This window comes from Schistocerca americana, chromosome 6, assembly GCF_021461395.2.
Source record: "Schistocerca americana isolate TAMUIC-IGC-003095 chromosome 6, iqSchAmer2.1, whole genome shotgun sequence".
NCBI lineage: Eukaryota > Metazoa > Arthropoda > Insecta > Orthoptera > Acrididae > Schistocerca > Schistocerca americana.
The window spans coordinates 471,623,520-471,638,021 of NC_060124.1; the positions used below are offsets into that span (position 1 = coordinate 471,623,520).

The 14,502-nt window shown below is 45.7% G+C and overlaps 1 protein-coding gene across 1 annotated transcript in view; it reads right to left on the reverse strand.

Moving 5' to 3' along the window:
- Positions 1-7,215: 7,215 nt before the first annotated feature.
- Positions 7,216-14,502, reverse strand: part of LOC124619875 (succinate dehydrogenase [ubiquinone] iron-sulfur subunit, mitochondrial-like) — a 117,159-nt gene continuing 109,872 nt past the window's right edge. The window contains exon 5 of the mRNA XM_047146498.1: positions 7,216-7,597. Within this exon, the coding sequence (XP_047002454.1) occupies positions 7,493-7,597 (105 nt within the window). The 3' untranslated portion in view covers positions 7,216-7,492. The remainder of the gene's footprint in view (positions 7,598-14,502) is intronic.

A 14,502-nucleotide genomic window follows, 5' to 3' on the forward strand; every position in this document is an offset into this window, starting at 1 on the left:
GTGAATTGTCAAAACACTGAATAAAAATCTTTTACTAAATTAAATGTTGTAATTTCTGAAATACCTTTTCTCTCAGAAATACCTTTTCTCTCAGATATGCAACATGCCCAGTTATATCTGAAGATATAACACATGTTGGGTGGTTGGTTGGTTGTTTTGGGGAAGGAGACCAGACAGCGTGGTCATCGGTCTCATCGGATTAGGGAAGGATGGGGAAGGAAGTCGGCCGTGCCCTTTCAGAGGAACCATCCTGGCATTTGCCTGGAGTGATTTAGGGAAATCACGGAAAACCTAAATCAGGATGGCCGGACGCGGGATTGAACCGTCGTCCTCCCGAATGCGAGTCCAGTGTCTAACACGTGTTAGATCTGACCTTATGTAGTCTGTAACACTTCATTACTGGTTGCAAATTATGATTTTTGATTTTTTTACTTCAAGTAGAAATTTTTTCCTGTGTTTATGGTTGAAGTTTGTCCTATAATGTAATTATTTTGCTTAATTTTCCACAAAAAAACCACTTACCCTCATAGTTACAATGTAATTCATGTTATCCCTGTTTCGTGTCCATGATTTTGTTTAATGTGCCCATACCTAGAATTATCATTTTCATAATGTGAGCATAATTGTTATAACCTTTAATCACTAATAATTTGTGTGGATATACAAAAGTAGAAACACTAGCGGGCTACATGTTACTAACTCCGTATCTGTCATTCGACTGCCGTGCCGTGACATGCGGCCGGCGCTGTTCATAGCCAGGTGGCGCTCCCGTGCTCGGCTGAGCGCCTCTATCGCCGTGTTCGCGTACTAACGTAGCGGCACTTTTGAATGTCGTGGCACTGTCACAACACTTTTCCCCCCTTGAAAAAAAAACACCCACTTCCTTGGAGACACGGACAGTGCGGAGACATCCATGGCCTCTTGGGAGGCCCCGAGAAGATCCCGCGGAGAAACACGAGAGTATGGTCGAAAATGTCCAGGACGGAAGCTTGCGCATGGAATGTGCCTCCTGGACGAGATGATGGGTGAAAACTCCGGAGCAGCATCCATAGGTGTCGTGGACCTGGGGGTGTGCTCCAGCGAGATGGGTCCCGGAGAAGGCGGCGTCGGGATTGGGGGCGGTTCTGGCGTACTCGGAAGCGGCAGCAGCAACATGCCCGGAAGATCGGCAGCAGCGACAGGACTGGCTTCTCGGGCTGGTGGAGACGAAAGAAGGGGCGGTGGTACCGGCGTGGCCACCACTCGTGGGCGCATCTGGTCGTAATGGCGAACAACCATGCCGTCGTCCGTACGTATTTCACAAAGCCGGCGGCCGCGAAGAGCCTGGACCACCCCTGGAATCCATTTAGGGCGAGATCCATACCCCCATGCCCACACGTCGGCGCCCACCGGGTATTTTCCCGCACTAGGGGACACAGTACAAGGCCTGACAGGGTGAAGCAGGTGCAGTAGAGTGCGCGGCTGGCGGCCATGCAAGAGTTCAGCAGGGCTGCGATCACCCAGAGGCGTGAAGCGATAAGAACTCATAAATTGCAACAGAGCGTCATCTGTGGAAAAATCACTAAGGAATTTTTTCATTTGGCTTTTGAAAGTGCGGACAAGGCGCTCGACCTCCCCATTTGACTGCGGATGGAAAGGCGGTGCTGTAACATGATGAATCCCTTGTCCAGTACAAAAATCACGGAAGGCCTGCGAAGAGAACTGAGGGCCATTGTCCGTGACAATCGTGGATGGAAGACCTTCTAGCGCAAAGATTTTGGACAAAGCCAGCGTCGTCGCCGCAGTGGTGGGCGACGGACATCGAACAACAAACGGAAACTTCGAGAAGGCGTCAATCAACAGTAGCCAATAAGTGCCGAGGAAGGGGCCGGCAAAGTCAGCGTGCACCCGTTCCCATGGCTGCGCCGGATCAGGCCACGGAGAAGGCAGAGTACGAGGCGCAGCCAGTTGTTGAACACACTGACCACACACAGCGACCATGTGGGCGATGTCCGAATCAATACCGGGCCAATAAACGTGCCTGCGGGCCAGGGACTTAGTCCAAGAAATCCCCCAATGGCCCTCATGCAATAGTTGGAGAACATCTTTGCGAAGAGAGGCGGGCACCACAACCCGTGGAGATGCGCCATCCGTGGCCAGAAGAACAACACCCTCACGAACAGACAGAAGAAGGCGCAAGGCATGGTAGTTGCGAAGGGGATCCGATGCCCGGCCCTTGGTCCTGTCCGGCCAACCCCGCTGAACAAAACCGATCACCTGACGTAGGACAGGGTCCCGCGCAGTAGCCGACGCGACCTGCGAACCTGTAAGTGGAAAACCCTCGACCGCACGACGTTCTTCCTCATCAATGTGGAAACAGAGTAGTTCATCTCAATCAAAAACGGGTCGGGGCCCATCGGCAAACGCGACAACGCGTCAGCGTTGGCGTGCTGGGCCGTGGGGCAATAGTGAATCTCATAGTGAAAACGAGACAAGTATAAGGCCCAACGTTGCAGGCGGTGAGCTGCCTTATCCGGAAGTGACGCCGAGGGGCTGAACAGAGAGACCAGCGGCTTGTGGTCGGTGATGAGGTGAAACTTAGAACCATACAAAAAAACGCTGAACTTTTTGAGAGCATAAATGATAGCGAACGCCTCCTTTTCTATTTGAGAGTAACGCCGTTGGGCATCGTTGAGGGTCTTGGAAGCGTAGGCGATGGGTCGTTCCGACCCATCCTCATACCGATGGGCGAGAATAGCCCCTAGGCCATACTGTGACGCGTCAGTCGCCAGAACCAAGTGCTGACCCGGACGGAATGTGGCAAGACAAGGCGCCGACTGCAAATGAGCCTTCAGGCGGACAAAAGCCTGCTCACACTCGTCGGACCAACAGAAAGGAACGTTTTTGCGTAACAGCTGATGCAGAGGATGAGCCACCGCCGCCGCGGAGGGAATGAATTTGTGATAATAAGCAACCTTGCCTAGAAACGCCTGAAGTTCTTTGACCGTAGACGGCCGGGGGAGAGCGGTAATGGCCGCAACGTGCTGTCGTAGAGGACGTATACCCTCACGGGATAAGTGGAAACCAACATACACAACGGAGGGTTGGAAGAACTGTGACTTGTCCAGATTGCACTTCAACCCAGCTGAATGCAGAACCCGAAACAGTGAACGCAAATTGCGAAGGTGCTCCTCAGTGGAGGCCCCTGTGACAACAATGTCATCCAGGTAGTTGATACAGCCGGGAACAGAAGCCGTGAGCTGTTCCAAAAACCGCTGAAAAATGGCCGGCACGCTAGCGACGCCAAATGGTAACCGCTGGTACTGATACAACCCACAAGGAGTGTTGATGACGAGAAATTCCTTGGAAGATGCATCCAACGGCAACTGATGGTACGCCTCCGATAAGTCAAGTTTGGAAAAGAACTGGCACCCAGCGAGCTTGGTAAATAACTCCTCAGGACGGGGAAGAGGATAAGTGTCAATGAGGCTTTGAGCGTTGACAGTGGCTTTAAAATCACCCCACAATCGCAGACTCCCGTTTGGTTTAGAAACCACCACGATGGGCGATGCCCATTCGCTGGAGGTAACAGGAAGGAGAATCCCCGAAGCTGTTAACCTGTCTATCTCAGCTTTGACAGGTGCACGCAACGCCATCGGAATAGGGCGTGCCCGGAAAAACTTAGGGCGAGCCGTAGGTTTAAGAGTAATGTGGGCTTCAAAATCCTTGGCACGACCCAGACCAGCAGAGAACACGGACGAGAATTCAGAACACAAGCCATCCAGCTGTTGATAGGGAATGTCCTCAGATATGAGGTGCACATCATCATCAATGGAGAACCCGAACAACTGGAAAGCATCATAACCGAACAGGTTTTCGGTGCCCGCATGATCCACCACATAAAACGTGAGGGGCCTAACAACAGACTTGTAGGCAGTGGAAGCATCAAACTGGCCAACGATAGGAATTTTCTGCTTATTATAAGTTCTTAGATGTCACGTAACTGGAGACAAGGGAGGGGAGCCCAACTCCAAATACGTGCAAGAATTAATGAGAGTTACTGCAGAGCCAGTGTCCACTTGCATGCGAATGTCTTTGTCCAGAACACGAACAGTAACAAACAACTTATTCGTTTGAGAAAGCACACAGTTAACATCCATGACCGATGCCTCGTCCTCGTCGACAGGAACTTTAGGGGACTGACACACAGAAGCAATGTGGCCTTTTTTCCTACATGAATTACACGTGGCCCAACGTTTTGGACACGCAGCTCTGTCATGCTGTACGAAACAACGTGGACAAGAAGGAAGGGCGGAACGAACCTGCTTCTGTGGTTGCTGTTTTCGCTGCGAGCGTGGCGGCCCAACGCGACGTTGTTGACACGAGTGCACCACCGCCACATCGTCGTTTCCCTGTGAAACAGGCAAATTGTCTGCATCGAAAGTGGTTTGTACAGCACCTACATCACACCACGCGTCTATTTGCGCACCAGCAGCGTGAGACACTTCAAACGATTGAGCGATGCTGAGAACTTCTGACAACGACGGGTTTGGCAATTGTAAGGCACGTTGCCAAACTTCTTTATCAGGAGCAAGCCGTAAAATAGCGTCCCTAACCATTGAATCAGCGTAAGACTCATGATGAGTGTCCATGACAAACTGACATTTCCGACTCAGACACACTGGACTCGCATTCGGGAGGACGACGGTTCAATCCCGCGTCTGGCCATCCTGATTTAGGTTTTCCGTGATTTCCCTAAATCACTCCAGGCAAATGCCGTGATGGTTCCTCTGAAAGGGCACGGCCAACTTCCTTCCCAATCCTTCCCTAATCCGATGAGACCGATGACCACGCTGTCTGGTCTCCTTCCCCAAACCAACCAACCAACCTAACCGACTCAGACCGTGTAGTTCCGCCACCCAAGCCCGGTAAGATTGATGGGGCTGTTTACGACACCGGTAGAACGCCACGCGGGCGGCAACGACATGGGTGTTTTTGCGGTAATAGTTAGACAATAAGTCACACATTTCTTGGAAAGACAGAGAGGCAGGTTCCCGCAGAGGGGCTAACTGAGACAGCAGCTGATAGATCCGTGGGGAAGTCCAAGAGAGAAATAACGACTTACACATAGGAGCGTCGACAACGCCGAAAGCCAAGAAGTGTTGCTGCAAACGCTTCTCATAATCCTCCCAGTCTTCAGCGGCCTCGTCATAAGGAGGGAACGGAGGCGGAGAAGAGGAAGGCAGACGATGAGTAAGCGACGTCGACAACGCCTGAATAGCAGCCGTCAGCTGTGTTTGTTGTTCAATAAGCGCCTGCATAAGTTGTTCCATGTCTGCCCCGACACGAACACACAATTCCACAACGCAGGAAAAAAAATATCCCATCCTCGTCGCCAAAAAGTGTTATAACCTTTAATCACAAATAATTTGCGTGGATATACAAAAGTAGAAACACTAGCGGGTTACATGTTACTAACTCCGTATCTGTCATTCGACTGCCGTGCCATGACATGCGGCCGGCGCCGTTCATAGCCAGGTGGCGCTCCCGCGCTCGGCCGAGCGCCTCTATCGCCGTGTTCGCGTACTAACGTAGCGGCACTTTTGAATGTCGTGGCACTGTCACAACAATAATAATTTATGTTTTGCATTTGTTTTGTTTTATCTCTCTGTTAACACATGAGTTGTATATTAGATCATGCTGTAGAAGAATGGTAGCAAAATGTATTTTCAATTTGTTTCATTCTAGGAAATTAGTCAAACTGCCAATACAAATACAATTTTCATTCTATGCCAATTCAGATGCAGCTGTTATACTGATGACAAAAACATTACTATGAAACATTCTGCCTTTTAAATCTGTCTGCTGTGATGTTTTTTGTTCTCATTCCTGACTTCACCATCTTGGTAACTTGGATTTTATGGTTTACACTTTGTAGAGTACCAGCTAACTTTCTTCAGTGCCTGTGCATTGAATAAAAGCAGTGAGTCTGAGTGGAGCAGGGAAGGGGGAGAGATAGGGGACAGGTGGGGGAGAGAAGAGTGCTGTCTGACAAGGCATGCAGGGACCAGAGGGCAGCAGGACAAAGATGCCTGATGCAGTGTCAGGAGGCTGTGGGGGAGGGAGGGGAGCAGAAAAGGAGAGGAGAAGAGAGGTGAAAAGACCAACAAGTGCATGGCAGACAGTGGCACACAATGAAGGTGAGGGGACACAAATTGGGAAGAGCTTGAAGGACAGAGGGATGGAAACTGTTGGGTGGAGAGTGTGGGGACACTAGGTTATCATAGGTTGAGGCTGGGGTAATTTCGGGAGCAGAGAATGTGTTGTAAGCATATTTCCCATCTGCACAGTTGAGAAAAGCTGGTGTTGGAGGGGAGGATCCAGATGGCCTGAGTTAGGAAAGCAGCCACTGAAATCGAGTGTGTAAAGTTCAGCTGCATGTTGTTCCACATGGTGGTCCACTTTGCTTCTCCACTGTTGGCAGTGGCCGTTATTCCTGGTGGGTAGCTGACTGGTAGTCACACCAATATAAAAAGCTTTGCAATGATTGTGGAAGAGCTAATATATTACATGGCTGCTTGGCTGCTTTCACAGGTGACACGGCCTCCGTGGGGGAATGATAAGCCCGTGACAGGACTGGAATAGAAAGTGCTAGGTCTGTGAATTAGGCAGGTCTTGCTCTTGGGTCCTCCAAAGGGATTGGGAGTGGCATAGGGACGGACTAGGGCATTGTTGCAGGTTGGTTTGGCAATGAAAGACCACTTTCGATGGGGTGGGAAGGATCTTGGGTAGGATATCGCTCATTTCAGGGCACGATGATAGATAATCAAAGCCACGATGAAGAATGTGGTTCAGTTGTTTCAAGCCTCAACCGATCATCAGGCAACCTTTCTGAACACACACTACATTACTATACTAAGTTTGATCAAATTCTATGACATCATTAATTTGATATTCTGTGGCTTGAAGCTGATAATTCACTCATGTTATTTGCAATTTGGTTGCTGGCTGCAGTTGTTGATGCAAGCTGATGTTTAACCTTGTCAGGTATATTTTCATACACATGATTTAATATTGCAAGATTTGTTACAGCATACAGAATGTAATTTTATTCCCCACAATCACCACTGATGTTCTGAAGCTGGTATCAGTGTTGTTAAGACTTATGTTTCATTGTGCAGTTTCCAGGCTCCCTAGAGCCTAACATAAGAGCAGATTTTTATTGAAACAGATATACTATGTTGCATCAGTTAATTCAAAATGATTTATTGAAATCAAATTTTGCCTACAACTCCAAAATCTCTCCCACAACAAATGGCTGGATGGGAAGTCACTTTCATATACTGTAGGAAATACCAAACAAAGTGCTGTATTAAACAATATTTTCAAGCAGTCTGTAGTACAATACCTATCTTAAATGTGAAATCATGTATTTTCATTCTATATTTATTTACACAAAGCAGTAATACATAGCATTTCTTCTATATTGAAGAGCTGAAATATCAATGCAGGTTTACTCCTCACGCAGTTTTGCTGGGGGCATATCTGCTTCCTCCTTCTTGCTGAGTCCAACTAGAAGTTTTTTGATTTCAGCTATTGCTTTGCCAGGATTCAGGTGCTGTACAAATACCAACAATTCCTTAGTCATGTCTAACAAAGAGATGTATGATTTAGATGGACAATAAAACTGAATATTCCCTTACATCAGTTAGGGCTAGAATTCTTTTTTTTCCCCCTTACAAATATGAATTTTAATGCTCATGAATAATATAGCAATATTAGCAGCCTAAATATGATCCAAACTGCTCTACAATTCATTTTCACAGTTGAAATCAATAACTTGAGCATAATGAATCATAAAATCTTTCCAGACAAGGCATACAATCATTGCTATGCAGAGTATTAATAACAAGAAAATCTTTTCTGTAAAAGGCAAATATATTAATATTCAGTATAAAGTGAATTGTTAGGAAGTCGTTTGTGAAGGTATTTTTGAGGAAGTGAAACACTTACAATAAACAGTTCACACAAAATGAGAACAGAAGCTTTTGAAATGTAGTGCTACAGAAGAACAAAAAAGATTATATCGACAGATCAATTAAACAATGAAGAGGTACTGAATTAAATAACAGAGAAAAATTGTAGGGTAGTAGTAGTAGTAGTAGTAGTAGTGGTGGTGGTTATTTTATTCGCCTGTAGATCTCTTTTACAAGGTATTGGGCATGTCTTGGCATTCCAATTTAAGAACAACAAAAATAATTCACATTTATATACATCTATGTACTTCCATGTCTAGTATGACAAGGATGGGACAAGTAGTCAGCTGTCATCTTATAGTAGGAACCATCCCGTAATTTAGGGAAACCATGGAAAATCTAAATCAGGATGGCTGGATGGAGATTGTAGCCTCCACCCTCCTGAATACAAAGCCACTCTGTTTAAAACAGTGCTACCTCTTTTGGTTTGTCCCTAGTGTACAATACTGTTCGATAGTGTGAAATGCTAATGCTATACTGTTCACTCATACCTCACACTACAATTCAATACACACTACACACTTCCTACCAGCTGACATCAGGTTCATTTTGTGTAACACAACCTCCCATTTGCTGGCCTGAAAAACTGAGTCAGCATCCCTCAACAAGTGAGGTGTTGAGCTCTGGGAGTAAGTTTTTCAGAAGAGAGAAAAAGAAAGAAAAATATGGTATGAAAATATTATGGGGAGTGAAATGATAAATGTTTTATCACTATTATTATTTGTTTGTGTTACATTTTTTACCAAACACCTACTCTGTGATACATAAGTAATACTCCAATTTATAGAATGTATTGTTTAACAAGTACTTTTTAACTCCTTTTCAGCAATTTCTTTAATCTCCTTTGGCCAGTTGTTGTGCAGTTTTATTCCTTGGTAGAAAATCCCTCAATATAGTAAGCTGGTTCAAGTGAATGTAGGTTGCAGTAGTTATGTGGAGAGGAAGAGACTTGCACAAGATAGTGTGGACTATTGGAATTTGCGCAGCTGAATAAGTATTAAGGAGAAAAAAAAGGACATTTTACTGATAACTATATTTGCACATTCAAGAACAAAAAAATTTACAGTGAACACAACAGAATAATTAGCGCATACAAAGAGTGTTAGACAATGCCAAAGAGGTCTATTTTACACAGTGCACTTTGCGCCGACACACACGAAATATATTGTTCACACACCCCTCCTTGAACTTATATTTTGTGTGTTGCTTCCACAAGATAAATCAAATAGTCCCACAATCTCCTCAAATTTCTCCCTTTCCAAGGGTTTGGTCAGAAGGTCAGCTAACATGTCTTCTGTGTGCAGATAGTCCACGGCAATGTTCTGTCGCTCTATGTGGTCCCGAATGAAATGGTGCCGTGTATCAATATGCTTTCTCCTAGCACTAGTAACATCATTTTTAGCTAGGTTTATGGCTCCCTTATTGTCACAGAAGATGGTTGTAGGTTCCTCAATTAAATTGGGTTCTATTTCACTAATTAATGTTCTTAGCCATAATGCTTCCTGTGTGGTGTAAGATAGTGCCATATACTTGGCCTCTACGGTGCTCAATGCAACAGTTTTTTGCTTTTGACAGGACCATGATGTGAGGCCCCCCATTAATTTAAAACAGCAGCCAGTGGTGGAATATCTGTCTCCCAATTCACTCCCCCAGTCCGCATTGCTCTAGTTTTGCGTTACCATCTCTATGGTATTTTAACTCATAGTTTGAGGTTCCTCTTAGGTATCGGAATATCCTCTTTACAGCTTTACAGTGCTTTTCCTTTGGGTCTCTGCAATATCTGCTCACTGCATTGGTGGCAAAAGCAGTGTCGGGTCGTGACGTTTGAGACAAATATAACAGACTCCCTACTGCTTCTAAATAAGGAACATTCTTGTCACATTCCACATCAGTCTCATTTACACTTAACTTCACTCCTACTTCCATTGGAGTACTTATGGGTTTGCAATCACTCATGCCAAATTTCTTTAATATTTTTTCCGTGTATGATGATTGACTTATGCTCAATTCTTGTCTTTCTTCATCCTTAGTAATCTGCATACCTAAATAACGTTTGACTTCTCCCAAATCATGCACCTTAAACTTGGTTTGCAGCTGTTTCTTGAAAATTCTCATTTGGCCTTCACTTTCAGTCAGGATAAAGAAATCGTCCACCCATATCGCCATTACTATTATTTCTTCTTTTCTCCCTTTATAGTAAATGCTGGGATCTGCCTTGGATTGCTTCATATTCATATTTATTAGAGTTTCATGTAGACATCGATTCCAGCAACGTACATTGTTTTCTTAATATATTTTCCCCCAGAAATATTATTTCACCAAACACAACACAGGATGTGCAGATCTCCAATAAACCTCCTTTCTTGCTAAGAGATTTTTCCATGTATATCATCAGTCTTTGCCAATGAAATAAAGCTATTATTGGCATAAAAAAGGCTTGGAAAACTCACAGAAATTAATTACACTGTTAGAACAAATACATACATAAAAATATCTAAACAGACATAATTATGAGAAGCAAACTAGTGTACCTATCTAAATATGAGACACATGTGCATACCCATAGATAACATAAATAAATGCAATACAATACAACACATGTATATATATGAAAATAACTCATATTTTTCAACTGTGATTGGTAATCATGCATAACCCTCAAGTATCTAGGAGTTCCTTTTCTGAGCCATTTAAAGTGGGATGACAATGTAAATACTGATGTGGGGAAGGAAAAAACTGAATTCAGATTTATTGAAAGAATATTAACAGAGTGTGATTCACACCAAAAAGATTATACATAAAAGATGTTGCTTACAAAACCCGCAATCAACCAATTCTTGAGCACTGCCCGTTAGTCTGGGATGCTTACCAGATTAGATTAATAAAGGAGCATTGCTGAGTGCCTTTTTACCTAAATGAAAAGATCCCCATATTCCTAAATGAGTCAAGAAATATATTACTTTCTTCTTGATACATCTTGCACAATGACCATAACAGTGATTTCAGAGCCCCCAGGGGGCTCACAGCTTAGTTTGTGGGACGTGGCACACATGGAACCCCAAGATATTGCAGCCCATTCTTCCCTCCTGGACTGTGTGTCGTCCCCTGTGCCCATCCCTTCCTGTCCTCAATCCTTCCCCTCTGCCCCTCCTTCCTGTCTCTTGGTATTCTTACTTATGTCGACTTGACTATCCACCTATTTTCTTGTATGCCCTCCAGCTTTTTCCCCTTGCTGTTTTGAAATTTTTGGTCCCCCTCTGGAGTTTGACCTCCACTTAGCAATTTTCTCTCTGTAGTGTGAGCTATTTGGGGAAAAACTCCCTTCCCAGGATCTATGCTGATCCCTCTCCCTCCTCTTACCCCTCTGCCTTCCCCACTGTAGCCCCATCCCACCCACTAGGCCACCACTATATGTAGCCAGCCTGTGTGGTGGAGCTGTTGTGTACCCAACTGGCTAAGCCCCCTGACAACACTGGGGCCACACTTCTGATACCTGAGCTGTTGCCTCCATGTGTATGCCTAAGAGTGATTGCTTGTCATTATGGAGCATCGGAAGTTCAAGCAATGGTCACTGTGCCAGGCAGCCCTTGCTGTGGTTGGGTTGTGCCCACGGGGAAAGCCCCTGATCAGAGTGGGTCATATCAGGGTTGATTCTTTTCACATTAAATCCATAAAACTCTAGAAAACAGGCTGCTCTTTTACGGCCATCTCTTTGATTGGCAATGAATTATTTAATGCTGCTTCTTATGACCCTGCAGCCCTCCCTTCCTGGCTACACCCTGTGAATAAGGCCAGGCTCACTGGCTTGGTATGATACACATTCTCTGCTACCCTGTCTACACTAGGATTGATGGGGATATTTTCACCGCCACCAAGCTGTTATTTTTTGTGGAAAATATCGAACACAAGTTTGGTGACATGGAGTCTCTCAGTAAAATACATTTGGGTTCACTGTTGATCAAAACTTCTTCTGCTGCCCAATCTGCAGCCTTTCATGCTTGCAACCATCTTGGCGACATTCTCGTGTCCATTACTTGTTATCAGTCTTTGAATTGGCATGTTCAGAAAAGTTGTAAGGACAATTCCATCGATACCACTTCCTTTACTCGCAAATTTGAGGGAGATACGCTCCTGGAGAAGGTCAACGTTATGGTTTACTGGTGTAATGTGAAGCTGTATGTCTCACACCCATGAGCTGTTTTCAGTGTTTGCATTTCTGGCATATGCCTTCCCACTGCAGTGAACATGGACAACCGTCCATGAGGGGAGCCCCTGTTGTCCATGTGTGTTAACTGTCACAACCATCACTCTCCTAGCTCACCAGGTTGCCTGGTTTATAAGAAGGAACAGAAGATACAGGAGTACAAGTCCCTTCATCGTTCATCCTACGCTGTGGCTCATCAGAAATACCACCATCTTCACCCTGCGTCGATGACATCTAACTTTGCCTCTGTTATGTCAGTTCCCCCTCCCCTCTCCTCCTTGCCCCAGTCCTGCCCCCCTCTCCTCCTCCCTTCATCGGTGCCACTGATGGAGATTCCTCCCAGGACCAACCCCCCCCCCCCCCTTTCTCTGGCATCAACAAGGCCAGAGGTCTGCTGCCACAACTCAAGCTGTGGGATCCACAGACCACACGCCCCTTGTGTCTAACCTCTTATTTATGGCTGTCACCCCCTCCTCATTTGTGACAGATGGTGACTCAGTTATATGATTGGCTCCAGCTTGTTTGCCTCCCATTTGGATCCACATATCATGCTTATTCAATGGAACTATAGTGGATACTACCGTCACTTCATGGAGTTGCAGCCACTCATTTCCTTTTACTCAGCAATCTGCATCATTCTCCAGGAATTTCATTTTCAATGCCCAGTTACTGACCTTTCATGCATTCCATGCATTCTATCAGAACCAGGTCAGCCATCTGAGGGTTTCTGGTGGTGTTCGCATGTTGGTCTGTACAGAAATTGTTAGTAAATGGATCCCCCTTCATATCACATTGGAAGCATCTGCCATCCAGGTCCACTTACACTCTGCGGTCATGGTTTGCAATCTCTATCCCCCTCCTGACAGGCCACCTACACCCACTGCCATAACTACACTTCCTTCAGCAGCTCCCATCCCCCTTCCCCCTTCTTGGGGATTTCAATGTCCAGCACCCTTTAGGGGTCAGTGCTTTTTTGTCTAGTCGCAGGCTCCTCAATGACCAGTTTCCTGCAGACCACAACCTGTGCCTTCTTGATGATGGTTCCCCTACTCATTTTAGTGCCACAAATGGTATTTTTCCTTGCCGTTGATCTTTCGCTCACTTTCCCTCCCCTTTTTCCTTCCTTAAACTGGTCACCACATGATGGCCTCTGAGATAGTGACCACTCCCTGCTGATTCTCTTGTTCCCTGCCCACCTAATGATGGTCAGGTAACCCCTACTGGACTTTCTGTCATGCTGATTGGCTTCTATATATCTCCAAGGTTGTCTTTAAACCTTACTTGGCAGGTTGTATTGATGAAGCCATTTGTGATCTGTCTGATAAGATAATTCACACCACCAGCATTGCCATACCATGGCCAACAGGCTCTGTTCGCCGCCGGTCAGTTCTGTGGTGGGGCATAGCTATTACCACTGCCATCCAAGATCACTGACAAGCTTTTCAGCATGTTAAGAAGCACCTGTCCTTCACTGGTCTTATTAGTTTTAAATGTCTTCAAGCCAAAGCCCATTACTTGAATCAAACAGAGCAACTGAGTGTGTTTGGAATGCTTTGTCTCCTCCCTATGCTATGTTCTTCTGTCCTTCGTCACAGGTGTAGGCTACACTCCACATCCTCCAAGGTTGTCAGCAGCAGTCTTCCATTCTGGGCCTTGCCCTTCCAGGTGGCCTTCGTACAGATCCACCAGTTCTTGCAGAACTCCTTGCGACCCATTTTGCAACAGAATTGGCATCAGTCTCCTACCCATACACTTGCTCCTCCAGAAACAGGGGGCTGAAGCTTCCAACTTACGTTTTACTCCTTGTCAGGCATCATCCTACGTCAACCTCTGACTGAATGGGAACTATTTCTGACCCTCTCTTCTTCCCATGATTCAGCCCCTCGCCCTGATTCAATCGATAACAAATTGCTCCAACACCTTAATCCTCCACAGCAATAATATCTCTTCCAGATATTTAACCATATTTGGCTGCAAGGCATTTTCCTCTCTTGTTGGAGGGACAGTATGGTGGTTCCTGTCCTTAAGCCCAGCAAGGATCCATCATCCCTTGATAGTTAGTGGCCAATGAGTCTGACCAATCTCACCTGCAAGTTATTTGAACAGATGGTGGCTAGTCAGCTCACTTGGGTCCTCGAATCTTGGAACCTTTTATCTCCTTACCACTGTGGCTTTCAGGATGGATTGAGCTGGCCAGTGTGGCCAAGCGGTTCTAGGCGCTTCAGTCTGGAACTGCGAGACCGCTACGGTCGCAGGTTCGAATCCTGCCTCGGGCATGGAAGT